This window comes from Lepus europaeus, chromosome 3 (genome assembly GCF_033115175.1).
Source record: "Lepus europaeus isolate LE1 chromosome 3, mLepTim1.pri, whole genome shotgun sequence".
NCBI classification, from domain to species: Eukaryota; Metazoa; Chordata; class Mammalia; order Lagomorpha; family Leporidae; genus Lepus; species Lepus europaeus.
The window spans coordinates 130076849-130092254 of record NC_084829.1 but is presented as its reverse complement, the minus strand read 5'-3'; the positions used below and the strand labels follow the sequence as shown (position 1 = coordinate 130092254).

Genomic DNA, 15406 nt, shown 5'->3' with positions numbered 1-15406 from the left:
ATGATCCAGCTCTCTGCTTTGGCCTGGGAAAGCAGTGGAAGATGGCCCAAGTCCTTGGGTCCCTGCACCCACATGGGAGACCCAGAGAAGCTCCTGGCTTCAGATTGGTGCAGCTCCAGCCATTGAGGCCATCTGTGAAGTGAACCAGTGGATGGAATACCTCTCTCTCTCTGCCTCTGCCTCTCTGTAACTCTACCTTTCAAATAAATAAATAAATAAATATTTAAAATAAATAAAGAATATTTGTCTCTAGAGCAATTCTAAAGCAAGTATCTAATTGTTAAGAATGGCATCCAGCTGAAAAGCCATGTGTAACTGTGAAACAATCAAATTAAGGTCAACAACAGGCTGAAGATAGAGGCAGAAGCTGTACTGCTGCAGACTCTTAACAATATAGCTCAGGCCAGGGATGACAGAAATCCTTAGTTCAACAGAGGGATCAGGGAAAGTCTCTGGAAAAAGAACAAATCAGGGAGCACAAACCCTCTGTATTATCAGGGACCACAACCTAAGAATCTAAAAAATCAGTTTAATAGATGGAACGAGGCAAAAAACCTACTTGTCTTTGATATGCCGAGCGCAATTCTGGCTGCAATAGCTTCCTCCAGACAGACACTCATCTACATTGCCATACTGACAACAGTTCTCACAGAATTGAAGCCCTTCCACTTTCACTGGATCCTTCAACCTGAAAGGTACCCCAGACTTCTCTGAAAAGACTAGAAGATGAAAAGGAGAATTAAAACCATCACAGGAGACACTCCAAAATACATTGAAACTTTTTCTTCTAATAATTTTGTTAGCAAACACAATAAAAGGATAACGTTTGTTGAATGAATGAATGACAGATCTGGAGAATTTGGGAGGGGGAGGGAGGGCTGGCTCCCTCACAAAACTATTCATCAACAGGAATTCTATTCTCTAGGTGCATCTTTGATAAAAAATCTTTTAAAGTCATCTATGCTATTTCACATTTTTAACCTTGTGATGAGTGACATTTGGTTTACTTAAGTGGCTAATCAATGTCTCTATTTTACATTTGACATAGCAGATCTTGGGAACCATAATTATCCAAATAATTCAGGAACTCACACTTCCTTGTACCTAAATTGTTACACTAATCATTCATTCAGCAAACATTTATTAGGCACCAATTTATACTAGACACCGATAATGACAGTAGAGACCTTGCCCAAGAGAGCTCACAGTCTAGAAGAGAGGCAAGAAAACCAGTATTTATACTAAAATGTGATACATGCAATAGTAGAAGTATGAACAAGTTCCAGAAGTAGTACAGAGGAAAAAGTGATTCATTCAGCCTGGGGGAGTCAGGGAGTTTCGGAGCCATTAGGGATCTTCTGATACAGAGCTTCGACAGGATTTGGAGGACCAAAGAGGAATTTACCACTGGACGAAGTGAGAAATGGCATTCGAGCCAGAAAAGGCAGCAAGAGTAAAGCCAAAGCAGCACGAAACCACATGATGCGGTGGGAAAATTACATGTAATTCTGTGTCGCTGGCAGTGCCAGAACACGACATACAAAGAAGGGAGTGCAGAGTCAGGAGACATAGCAAGCAGGAGGGTGCAGGTCACCCAGATCTTTGTACATTCTGCTAAAGAGGCAATGAGAAATCAGCAAGTGTCAGATAAAGAAGCAATGTAAACAAGTTCCTCTGACTTCAGACCGCAAGACAAATTGAAAGAGGTGAAATCAGAGCAGAGTGGTTACTTAGAGGAGTTCTATGAGAGTTCAGGTAAGAACTGATAAGGGCCTAAATGAAGGCAGTGGCAGTGATATCAGGCAGAAAAGGCCAGATCTGAGACAAAAAACTAAGAGCAGTAAGGAACAGGATATAGGGATGGGAAGAACAAGTTCAAGATGACTCCTATATTTCCTGCTTGTCCACTGGGTGGATGGTGCTACCGTCAACTGAAATATGGGTTAGGGGAGAAACAGCAGGTGTGGGGAGGGAAGAAAGAAATAGAAAATGAATTGCATTTCAGACATGTGGAGTTTGAGGTACCTGTGGGACATCCAGGTGGAGATGTCCAGTAGGCAGGTGGAAATACGGGCCTGGAGCTCGGGGGAGAGGTCGGGGCTGGAGATATAGATTTAGGAGTCATCAGCATATAGGTGTTAGTTACAACCATCGGAGTAGATGAGAAAAAAAGTGGCAGGCTTTTGGCTAAATCACCTGTGTAGGCTACAACATGGATTTATTTGATAATTCCCAACTAACCTTGTGCTATTACAGATCTGGCATCAGAAGAGAAGAGCTTATTGTTATATTTTAAATGTCAAAGCTGGCTCCTATCAGTTGCATTACAGAAATTTACCTAAGAATGCGAGACACAAAAATCATCCAGGACTTTCAACGTTCCAGCCTATTATAAAACCTTAGATGTTCTTACTTCAAATATTTCCAAAGGAAAAAAAAAAAGAAAATGCAGATGACCCTGTCTTACCTTCTTGAGCAGTTGGCACCATCCACGTGGTGGTAGCAGTTGCTTTTTTAACACTTTCCATCTCACTCTCATCTGTAATAACTTCCAGGGCTCCAAACTCATTTACCCGAAACTAGTGACAACATAGAAGAAAGAGGAAAAATTGAGGAAAAGTTTCAGGATAGTGATTATTGAATGGCTAACACACACAGTCCTTACGCAAATTAACTATGTATTAGAAGTTAATTTAAGCAATTATATCTTGATAAATGTTCTACTAGCATCAAGTCTTCTGCAGTTTACTACTTTGGAAAGAGAACAGAGCAAAGCAAGGTAGGAGCACTGGAACGGGGCTGTCCACTAGACCCACAGTCCACTGGACTTTTACTGGTTTTGTCATTTCAAACACCTTTCATTCTTTTCACTCAGACCTGTGTTTTCTTACTTCACATTACTGCCCATTTAATAATGAAAATTAATGAAAGGAAAATGACTGTTTTTCCAGGAATCTACTTGCTTCACCCAAGCAAACCTAGTTAAGATAGCCTACATATCTTGCGCGTGTATCCCAAGATGAGTATGCATGAGCCATGTAACCCCGCCCAGTAAAATACTTCCCTTTTTGCTTATTGCACTTTAGAATTCTCCACCACCTTCACTCCTAATCTTCCAAAACCACTAGAAATACCTGTGTGAGCTGACAAGCCTACTCGCTATTGGCCAACTGTATCACCAGCAAGTAAGAGCATTTTGATTTCACGGACATGCTCATTCTAAATATTGAAAAATTCCTCTCACCTCATGGCACGCTTCACAGTGTTTCTCAACTGTCTGGCTGCACTGCGTGTACATGTGAAGGCTTAACCATTACCTGTGAGCTGGGGCCCTGTTCCGTCTGGGACAGCTACGTGTACTCTCCTACTCATGAATTTCAGTTTTCTGCATGCCTTCTGTTTTGCCACCCAACAGGGTGACAGCAGGAATTCACTAAATTTAGCAGATCATGAAGAGCTAGAGAGCTCAAAATTCTAAAGGATAATCAAATTATTGAGCTCTTTCATGACAATATATACTGGCATGCAAATATGTAGTATTTAAACAAGGCTCTTGATTCCCCATCTAAAAATATTTATTTGGTCAATACACAAATAGAATTATTTGTTTTACCAAATTACATTCAAACTGCAAGTCAGAAAAATCTTAAGCAAAAATTATTGCTTCTTCCAGGTAAAAACTGCAACTTACTCCGTTTTCTACATCGTTCACAATTATTAAATGCTTTCTGGTGCAATGAGTTGAAAAAGGAAAAGAATGTGAGAATATCTTCACCCTACTACATATTCCAGATATAAGTACCAGGTCACCTGTGCACAGGACACCCACTGGGACATCTGAAAAGTTAGTCTAGGAAGAGGCAACAGTAAGTTAGATGGAAAAGAGCTAACCATAACTTTACTTTCCGGAAACAGAAATCTTAAAGTTAAAAAATTAGTTTTATGATCAACTCTGAAAATAGAATATTTCAAAAAAAGGCTGATAGTACCATCTACTGGGCAAGAGTAGAAAAAACAAGCTAGCCTGACAATCAGCAATTAACAACAATAAAGAATGTGATAGAAAATCAATTCCAAAGTAAATTCTGTCGAATAGGCACAGACTTGATAATTCACTGCAAGTAAGTAATTTTATTTTTATTACTTATTATTCATATCAGTGTGTGCTTATCTGACAAACACAGAATGTGAGAAATGGCATCAAAAGCTACACTAAACAGAAAGTGTCCCTCAGCTGAAGTTCTGAGATGGCTGCTGACCTACAAACCACTCTGCATTACAGATATGGCCAAAGAGAACCCCACAAGTAGGATTTCCAAGTATCAATTCAGAACCACTCCAATGCTTTTAAAGTCAAAAGGTAACCTCCCACAGTACAACATGTAGTCTGTCATCTTTTCCACCTCCTAATACTAATTGCCAGTACTTGAACTGCCACTTAAGTACAAAGTAGAAATGCAGTGTCACGTGGAGTCCCCAGGAACTCTTCTGAGTCAGAGATCCATGGATGCACTTCCCAGGTTGATACAGGAAACATATACAAAACTATGGCACGTGCACATATGGGATTCTTCAAAATGTTCATGGAAATGTGTATTATGAAAAAAAAAACTCCTGGATATCAATTTTTCTTATATCAAAAAAACATATTTTTTAATTCCATTTTTCATGAACTTTCTGAAGTACCTCCATATATATTTCGGGGGTGAGGGGAGACAAGACTCACAGGTTTCGCCATGTATTTCCAATGCATCCTGGAGCTCTAGAAAAGTAAAGAATATCTACACTAATAACGTATGTTACTTAACTCAAAAATTAAAAGCCTCAAGGCTTTTTCAGAGTATCCTATCTTGTGTAAAATATGGGTCAAAATTTATCTGGCTTCTAAATTTGCATTTACTGTGTCTTCCACATATTACTACTATAGAAAATGTTGAACAAGGTGGCCTCTTAGGTGCTGCTAACATTAGTGAAGTCCCAAACTTGTAATTCCAAAAGACTGATATAATGATTTCCTGGGGTTTTTTTTTCCCCCTGATTAAATGCCTAGATTCTGAAACTGGTAATGCTTTGAATGGCTTTGGAATGACAGAAACTTTGCCTGCCTTACTTTTTTTTCCATTTTTAAAAATGTATTTGATGGGCCTGGCGCCATGGCTCACTTGGTTAATCTTCCGCCTGCAGCACCGGCATCCCATACAGGCACCGGGTTCTAGTCCCGGCTGCTCCTCTTGCAGTCCAACTCTCTGCTGTGGCCCAGGAGGGCAGTGGAGGATGGCCCAAGTGCTTGAGCACCTGCACCCACATGGGAGACCAGGAGGAAGCACCTGGCTCCTGGATTCGGATCGGCACAGCGCCAGCCATGGCAGCCATTTGTGGGGGGGATGAACCAACAGAAGGAAGACCTATCTCTCTGTCTCTCTCTCTCTCACTGTCTAACTCTGTCAAATAAATAAAAGTTAAAAAAAAATTTATTTGAGACAGAAATAGATCTCATCTGCTAGTTCACTTGCCAAATGCCTTCAATAGCCAGGGCTCCCCAGGAGCCTAGAAATCAATGCAGATCTCCCACATGGAGGGCAGGAACTCAAGGTCTTGAACCATCACCTGCTGCCTCCCAGCATGTACATTAGCAGGAAGCTGGAGTCAGGAGCACAGCTGGGACTCAAACCATATGATAATGGCCGCAGTTGTCCCAAGTGATGCCAATCACTACTCCTAATGTCCATCTCTACCTTTTAGAAATTATTAATTCCTTTAACCTAGAGAAAGCTAAAAGCAGTATAAATATTTTGTGAATTAGCTCCATGCTATAATCAAGAATATCAAAATCATTAACCTTGCAAAGTGGATTTATTAAGCAAGCCAAACATATCGGCTGACACGGCAACTTTTTTCTGCATATGGATATATCCAGGTCAATCAAAAAACAATTATGCCTGACATACATAAGGGGTTGCACATATTTTTTGTTTGGCTTGGCTTAAATTACCTTTAATAGATTTAGTTCTCTTAATAAATTTCTGCTTGTAGAGGCAAATGATCTTTTGCCTATTTTTGCTGCTATCTTTAATCACAGGTCATTAAAAGATACTAATGTGGTTATTATCTTCATTTTATTACTTCCATTCTTGGAATCAATTCCACCTATCAATGTGTTTTAAAGGCAAATAAGTATGTTTGATGACCAACTGTTCTGAACACTAATCCCAACAAGGTAAAGTGTACACTGAAGTGCGGTCAGTTTCATAGCTGGGCTTCTGTGGGGCTGCTGCAGAGCTGTGCCCTTGGTTATGCAACAATTACTGCTGCTAGATAAGATGCTATCACTCTCAGGAGTAGACCTGCCTTTTTACCCAAGAACTCTGAAAGACCTGCAACCCAGAGGAATAACTCTTTGTGGATAAATTTCAGACATCATTAAACATTCAGGTACAGAAGCTGCCTAGGCAGAAGGAGCTCTGGCAAGTACCACAGCCACTAAAGTCACAAGCCTGTCCTATGGCTACCCCTAGACATCCAGCTGCACAGACTCAGGGGCCTTGGAAATGAACAACTTGGGCAACAGAGAAATTTCCAAAGCTTAGGTAGGCAAAAAACATCTTGTCAGTGATGACAGTATTTTGAAAAATGCCAATGGTCACTTCTCCCTCAACCTTTGCACCTCCATAAGCTACATGGTGTTCTCTAAGTCTTTCTCCCCTCCTCCCATCCCTGGCTTTCCCCAGCTCCCACCAGAATATTCCTGGAGACTCCCGCCTATTTGCAGGCGCTGGAAACTCAAAGGACAGCTGTTTCTAGAGCCTTCCTGATCCCTCCAGTACAAATTAATTTTCACTTCCTCTAAATCCTGTAACATTTTTCTTAGATCATTTTAAAAGATTGTATTTATTTATTTAATTTTAGAAGCAGAGTTACAGAGAGAGGGACAGACAGAGAGAAAAGCCCTCCATCTGCTGGCCCACTCCCCAGATGGCCACAATGGCCAGAGCTGGGCTGATCTGAAGCCAGGAGCCAGGTGCTTCTTCCAGGTCTCCCACGTGGATGCAAGGGCCCAAGTACTTGGGCCATCTTCTGCTTTTCCAGGCCACAAGCAGAGAGCTAGATCAGAAAAGGAAAAACCGGGACATGAACTGGCACCCAGAAGGAATGCTGGTGCCACAGGCGGAGGCAGAGCCTACTACACCAGAGCACCAGCAAATAGGTAGGAGTCTCCAGGAATATTCTGGTGGGAGCTGGGGAAAGCCAGGGATGGGAGGAGGGGAGAAAGACTTAGAGAACACCATGTAGCTTATGGAGGGGCAAAGGTTGAGGGAGAAGTGACCATTGGCATTTTTCAATCTGTATTGATATGAAAATATTTCCTCTACTTAGAAACAGTCAAACAGCACTGGTAGGAGACCAATTTAATTAGAGAAGCCAAGTTTTAAGACCCAGTTATTCCATAAATGACATGAGCAAATGAATGAGCCACTCTGGACTTGTTTTCCTATCTGCACACTGATGAGAGATAGAAACTACCTTGAAAGGATTAAAGAATGAACAAGAAAGTTGCAGGGGGAGTTTTCATCAGAGAGCAAGTTCTCTATTCTTCCCACAGACTCATCCAAAGATGTTTGCTCTCTGCTTTATCTAAGGGCTACTTAGCCTAAGGTGAAGAAGAGAAATGGGACTTCAACCACAAAAGGTGAAGTCTTCAACTCGTGGTTTGAGCTAGGTAAAAAACAGAGTGGCACTAAGGAGTAACATGAGATGCAGCCAGACAGGCAAGTAGGGTCCAGATCACCAGAAAACTCTTGCAATAAACTTCAAAGGTTTGAATTTCATCATGATACTAACAACTGCTGAAGAATTTTAAGCAGAAGAGTGACATAATTTAATTGCCATCCATCATAAAGCTTTCAAAGAGGAAAGTTCTCTCAAAACAGCAAAAATTAAAGCATACAAAAACTCTTACTCCTTGATAACAAACTGACTTCCATGTATTAGCTGACTATATGAGCTGATTTAACTTCAGCTGGCTGTCTTAGGCAACCATTCAGTTAAGAAAGTCACATGTATATACTCATTAAGAAGCAGAAGCCTGGGCATTGTAAAATAGCAATGGGATGGATGGGAGAGAGTAAATATCATGACCTAATCAAAGTTCTAATATTTTAATTCTGTGAAAAATCAATTTCTTAATCAGATCTCTTAGCAACTCAGACTTAAACATAAGGAGCAAGTGAATCAGAAAACCCGAGCAATGCAATCAACTAGCTAGACTCTGACTCTCCTCAGATAAAACAGGTTACAAAGCAGAAAATAATTTTAAAATTATTTTAAAGTGAACTGGATACACAACCATTACCCTGATAATTTAGGTGAGTCTGAAAGTCACATCAAATAAACTGGATTATAATGCCCACTAAATAGCTTAATTACTTGATTACCTTAATAAAAGCAATAGGCTAATTCTAGGATCCATTGCTCAGAAAATCTTAATGCAATCCATATTTCCTAGGAATGGAAACTTCACTCTATTGTCCAAAGTTAACAAACAAAAGTTAAACATTTCGTCATTCACTGACATTTTCTTCAAAGCCACTGAGAATCAAAGGGATAAAAATGCTCAAGAAAAATATGGGAGTGAAGGAGTACAAAGGCAGTTTACATATCATATCATACCATATCATATCATACTCTATCATATCACAAAGCCAGAAAAGGACTCACATTTGCTAAATCATAAGTGTGTGTGTATATGTGTATATCTCCATACAATTTTTCAAGCCTCATGATTATCTTGTGATAGATTCTAATATCCCCATCTTACATGTAAGGATTCCAAAACTTATGGAATTTAAATGATTTGACAAAGCTCAGCTAATATGTGATTGGCATTATCAGGGTTGAGAAATAGTATTTCTTTCTCAAAAATGTTCAGCAGATAAAATCCTCAGTATTCAATTAATTTCTTATTTTAACTGCAGAAGAAACTTGACCGAAAGACATTGATTGACTTATTCACAACCACAAAGAGCTCTAAAAACTCAGTTTCTCCTGCAGATTTCTCTAGACCTCACAGCAATATGTTTATTGCACTAAACTCAGAGACACTGCCACACTGCACTTAATTAAACCTAACCCAACTAAAATCTCAAGTATTTCTCCAGTGACAGGCAAACTGTACAAATCACACCGCCCAGCATGAGTGAGGGCACACTTGGTTAAGATACTTGCCAAGCAGCCACTAAAAGCGATTAGATTCCAAGAAGCCTAAATCAGAGCACAGGAATGTCTAGACAAGACAGCCCAGAACAGCAAGTGTTAGACAGGCAAGCCAAAGCAACAGTCTGTTAGGGAGATCGGAAATTCAAACACCTGAAAGACCAAGTACAAACACAAAGTCTAAAAGGCCACAGACAGGTTCAAGGTCCCAGAGATAGGATCAGAGAAAAAGCAAATTAAAAATGAGAAGGGGGGGTAGCTGTCTTCCCAGAAGGGAGCTTGCATAACCACGTGCATGGGCAGCAGAGGTGCTGGGCCACTGGGGGCGAGGTGATCCCATTTAAACAGAGCAGATTGAGCATCCTTCTCTGAAGAAACAACACAGAGAACTTTGGGGAGGTTCAGAGTGCCGTTTATTCCATATTTTAACATTATCCAGTTTTTAAATACGAACACTAAGATGTGACGAATGTGTTGCAAACTTGCAAAGCCTGTGACTACAGAATCTAGGAGGCTCTATCTTCTGTTTGCCATTTCTGCATTTATTAGCCATCAAGTCAGACTCACAACTAAGATGATCCTCCTGGAAGCTAGAAATCAACTTCTGCAAATTAAGAAAACACTAAAGAACTATTCCTTAGTCCCTTTACCCAAGTGACAAAAGCTCCCACAAACCCATCAGTAACTTCACATTCTCTCATGAGTGTATTGTAGAACATTAAGCATCACATAAAACCCAAAGCACTACTCTTAATGTTTTTAATTCTTATTTCACAGACAGATATGTATTCACTTGGAAATAAACACCCACAGATGCACCCAACTTATTATAAGTAACAAAGACAACATACCTTCAAGTCACTTCCTGGTAATGTACCTACTCCATCTTTCCAGTCCATAACACTAAATACATCAAACTCTTGACCACTTGTGCTAGAGGCAGATTCAGTCATGATTTATTTTTTAATCTGGAAGGGGAGAAAAAAGTTATTTCACTAAGTATTCCACATGCAAATCAAGTTTTCATTGAAACAGTGACCATTATTTCAGTTTCCCTTAATTACCTAATATTCATGCTCACACTATCCCTTATCTACATATGTAAAATTAACCATTTCAAAATATCATTAACATATTTTCCTAGTATAATCTTTGGCAAATTATGACTACGGGATAAAAAACAGTTAAAAAAGTTATGTTAAATTTTCTTAAAAAGAAAAAGAGGGGCTGGTGTTGTGGTGTAATAGGTTAAGCCTTAGTCTGCTGTGCTGGCATCCCATATTAGTCCTGGCCACTACACTTCCCATCAAGCTCCCTGTTATGTGCCTAGGAAAGCAGTGGAAGATGGCCCAACAGCTTGGGCCTCTGCATCCACGTGGGAGACCTGGACGAAGCTCCTGGCGTCAGCCTGGCCCAGCCCCAGCCTTTGCAGCCATTTGGGGAGTGAATCAATGGATAGAAGATCTCTCTCTCACTGTAATTCTTCCTTTCAAATAAACAAAATCTTTTTAAAAAAGAAAAGGAATTCATTGATTCATAGCATATTCACTTAAAATGAAAAGTTATGATAGCACATGGATAGAATTTCTCGCCTAAAGTAGATTTTTTTAAGATATTGAAAGATTTTTAAAAGAGACAGAGTCTGAAAAGAGTGTAAGTATAAAGAAGAAAATACAGTAGCCACAAGTCACAATTAGATAGACAAAATAAGTTCAAGTATTATGTTACACAGTAGGGTAACTATAAATAACAAGAATATACTGAATATTTCAAAAAATATATAAAAAGGGATTTTTGAATATTTCCATCACAATCAAATGATTGAGTAAATAGTTATGTTTACCCTGATTTGAACATTACATATGACACATATCAAAAACATCATGTGCAACTTCTTAAGTATGCACAATATTTATGTGCTGATTTTAAAAAATACAATAGTCCCCTTTTATCAAAGGAGATATGTCCCAAGACCTTCAGTGGATGCCTGACACTGCAGATAGTATCAAGCCCTTTATACACAGGAACTTCAAAAAGTTCTGGGATAATGGAATTAAAATATTTTTTCATCTGAAAGTTTATTTTGTTATAAAATTTCTGATATCCATGTCTACAAGGGGTCTTCAAAAAGCCCATAAAAAAAGGCAAGTTATGAAAAAATTATGTATGGATTTCAAAATTTTTTTTTAAGATTTATTAATGTATTTGAAAGGCAGAGTTACACAGACAAGGAGAGAGATCTTGGGGCCGGTGCTGTGGCGCAGTGGGTTAAAGCCCTGGCCTGAAGCACCGGCATTCCATATGGATGCCGGTTCTAGTCCCAGCTGCTCCTCTTCCCATCCAGCTCTCTGCTATGGCCTGGGAAAGCAGTGGAAGATGGCCCAAGTCCTTGGGCCCTGCACCCATGTGAGAGAGAGACCCAGAAGAAGCTCCTGGCTCCTGCCTTCAGATCGGTGCAACTCCGGCCGTTGCGGCCATCTGGGAGTGAACCAGCGGATGGAAAATCTCTCTCTGTTTCTGCCTCTCTCTGTAACTCTGTCTTTCAGATAAATAAATAAATCTTTAAAAAAAATTTAGCTTTACTCACTGATGTTGAAATACTGAAATATGACAATGTGTTGTTCTAACAAACAAGAAAACAATCCCAAAATGTATATCGAGTATCATGAGATTCTGCTACAATAGTCAATTTGGCTCGCTAAGCTGTGACAACACTTATTATTTTCATTAGTTTTTAAACTACAAGACAGACTTACAAAATCACATCATTGGTGGTAATACTGACATTGTTGTCCTGAGACTGCTATCTGCACTATGGGATTAAAAAACAAAAAAAGTAACTATGCTGGTATGACAGACAACTGACAAAAGATTGATAGGCCCGAACTTTGAATACAAATATCAGAATATGGGGTCAGTGCTGTGGCATAGATGGTGGGGCTGTTGCCTGCAGTGCCGACATCCCTTGTGGGCCGGTTAGAGTCCCAGCTGCCCCACTTTCAATCTAGCTCTCTGCTGTGGCCTGAGAAAGTGGCAGAGGATGACCTAAGACCCTGGGCCCCTACACCTACACAGGAGACCTGGAGGACACTCTTAGCTCCTGGCACAGCTCTGGCCATTGAGGTCATCTGGGGGAGTGAACCAGTGGAAGGAAGACTCTCTCTCTCTTTCTTTCTCTCTGCCTCTGCCTCTGCCTCTCTGTAACTCTGCCTTTCAAATAAATAAATAAATCTTAAAAAAAAGAAAAGTATCAGTATAGGGGCTGGCATTGTGGCCTAATGGGTTAAGCTGCCACCTGCAATGCCTGCATCCCATAGAGGCACTGGTTTGAGTTCTAGCTACTCCACTTCCAATGCAGCTCTCTGCTAATGAGCCTGAGAAAGCAGTGGAAAATGGCCCAAGTCCTGGGGCCCCTGCACCCACATGGGATATCTGGAATAAGCTCCTGGCTTCTCCCTGGCCCAGCCCTGTCCATTGCAGCCCTTTGGGGAATGAACCAACAGACGGAAGATCTCTCTCTCTCTCTCTCACCCTACCCCCCATTACTAAGCCTTTAAATGAGTAAAATAAATTAAAAAAAAAAAGTATTATCATGAATTAATGTATTTCTGCCTTAAAAGATAACACGCATTTTCTAGCTTTTTTTTTTTTTTTTTTTACAAATTGGTTTATTTTAACTATTTGAAAACCAGAGTTACAGAGAGAAAGAGAGATCTTCCAACTGCTGGTTCTCTGCCCAAATGGCCACAATGGCAGGGGCTGGGGCAGGCCCAAGCTAGGAGTCCAGAGCTTCTTCTCCAATTCCCATGTGGGTGCAGGGACTCAAGCACTTGGCCCATCTGCCGCTGCTTTCCCAGGCCATTAGCACAGAGTTGGATCAAGCAGAGCAGCAGAGATTCCAACCAGTGCCCATACAGGATGCCAGCACTGTAGCTGGCAGCTTAACCCTTTACGCCACAATACCAGCCCCTATTTTCTAGCTTTGTCCACTGAAAAAGTCTAGGAAAAACAATCACCAACAAAACTAAAGAGAAGCCTGGTGTTCTGACTGTGGTGCCTAAATGGGATTTCTCCCAAGTATCTCCAGAAAAGGAACTGATGCCTGCTCAGCAGCAGGAAAAGACCACAGTGAGACTGGGCTGTCTTGTCCAAAAAGAAAGCAAGGAATTTATCCAAGGCAATCAAGGTCATGTTTAAAAAACTCAGGAGCCAACCTGAGGAGGCTGGTGCTGACCAAATTAAGGCAAAGTAGTATACTTACTACCTGCAAGTGACTTGAAACACATCAACTACATTTAAGTCCATGAGTTCACAACAACTGTCAAAACAAATGAACCAAGTAACCAAGAACACTACATTGATCATCTTTGGAGGATACAAGGAAACAACTCATTATTGGGAAAAAGAAACAAAGTTCTATCTCCCTATTCTCTCAAACTGTATCTCAGAGCAACCAATTTGTTCCTGATGCAAAGTTTTCCTTTAGAAAGAATTCTAGCTAACAACTAACTAGAATATTACCATTTGCAACCATAAAAAATTAATGACTCCGGGCAACCACCATCACTAGCTGTAAAAATGCAAACGCAATACCACCTATGAAGCAGTCTGGCCAGGAAACAATATAATCAAACTTAATCTGATGCAGTGTATTTATTTTACAGGACATTCTGCTAGAAAAGGAATGTGCTAAATCACAACAGAAAGCTTAAGACACAGAGTCCAGATAGTCAGGAACTCTCTGGCAGCATATCTCAAGCTGCCCATTTCTTAAAGACTCTTTCTAAAGGTCCACAAAGTCAATATCATTTTCTTGAAAATGCTAACACATTGTCTACCTTCTTCACCGTGCTGAAATTTGCACTGATAGTACAAAGCCAAGAGTGGGTATAACTGCAGAAGCAGTGCTACTCACCAGTAGTAGCAGCCATTATATTCTTCAGCACCATGGGCTCACAGTAAAAGCCAGCCTTGATGAGGTAAAACTAATCAATTTCATTAACTTTTGATATTTGAATATATATCTTTTTAATATTTTATGTGATGAAACAGGAAGTCCTTCAGCATGCCAAAGTTCCACAGTGTCTCAAGGAAAGCTACTTGTGAATTTACAGATACAAGCCAAACAAGCTGCTTTTTTTCACAGAATGCCATTTTTAAATAAACTATGTGTAATCACATTTGGATATCTAAGAAATATGTTGTCAAACATAAATTGAGGGGCCAGCACAGTGGCACAGTGGGTAAAGCCACTGCCTGCAGTGCCAGCATCACATATGGGTGCCGGTTCGAGTCCTGGCTGCTCCACTTCTATGGCCTGGGAAAGCAATAGAAGATGGCCCAAGTACTTGGGTCGCTGCACCCACGTGGGAGACCTGGAAGAAGCTCTTGGCTCTGGCTTTGGATCGGTGCAGCTCTGATTGTTGTGGCCAATTAGGGAATGAACCAGCGGACAAAAGACCTCTTTCTCTCTCTCTGCCTCTCCTCTCTCTGTGTAACTCTGACTTTCAAGTAAAATAAATAAATCTTTAAAAAAAAAAAAAGTAAATTGAGTGAGCCTGTCATATAAAGGAAAATACAGACAACATTTTTTTGCTGATGATAAAATTATAAAATTTGAGTGTTGGAGGAAAAATCAGGGATTTGAAAAGCTTGTGTCTGTAACCATGAGATTGACAGCATTCCAGTATTTTTAAAGGAGACAGAAAAGAAGTGATAATACTGCATATGATAGTTAAAATACTTCATAATGAAATATGTCAACATTTGAAAGAGCTGTATAATTCAGTGAAGCAATTCCAAAATGACCATTGCATGATGTTACAAAATTATGATAAAAAATTATCCATTCAAAGTGCAAACAGACCAATGGACTTTAATGTATTAGAATACGGAAAGCTCAATGAAAAGGTATCAAATTGCATATTGCAACTCACCTTTAAGAAACTACCACCTGTCAACTCTTGGTGTGGCTTATCCAAGAAAAATGTACACTACTAATGAAAAAAATTCCTCTCTGCTCCAAGCCCATGGCTGTGTGCAGATTTTCTTCACACACTTCAACCAAAACAACATTGCAAGAAACTGAAGACAGAAGCAAATATAAGAATCCAGCTGCCTTCCATTAAGCCAGATATTAAAGAGACTTGCAAAAATGTGAAACAATGCCACTTCTCAATCTTTATTTTGGGAACCA

General features: G+C 40.0%; 1 protein-coding gene across 7 annotated transcripts in view; it reads right to left on the bottom strand.

Moving 5' to 3' along the window:
- Positions 1-15406, bottom strand: part of L3MBTL3 (L3MBTL histone methyl-lysine binding protein 3) — a 145679-nt gene that overhangs the window by 106624 nt on the left and 23649 nt on the right. For 6 of the 7 annotated variants that reach the window (XM_062186748.1, XM_062186750.1, XM_062186752.1 and 3 more), the window contains exons 3-6: positions 10062-10178; positions 2468-2579; positions 2026-2100; positions 560-719 (exon numbers count right to left, since the gene is read on the bottom strand). In XM_062186748.1, coding sequence (XP_062042732.1) covers positions 560-719; positions 2026-2100; positions 2468-2579; positions 10062-10163 — 449 coding nt within the window. In that variant the 5' untranslated portion in view covers positions 10164-10178. The remainder of the gene's footprint in view (positions 1-559; positions 720-2025; positions 2101-2467; positions 2580-10061; positions 10179-15406) is intronic. The other variant, XM_062186754.1, reaches the window with a different exon arrangement.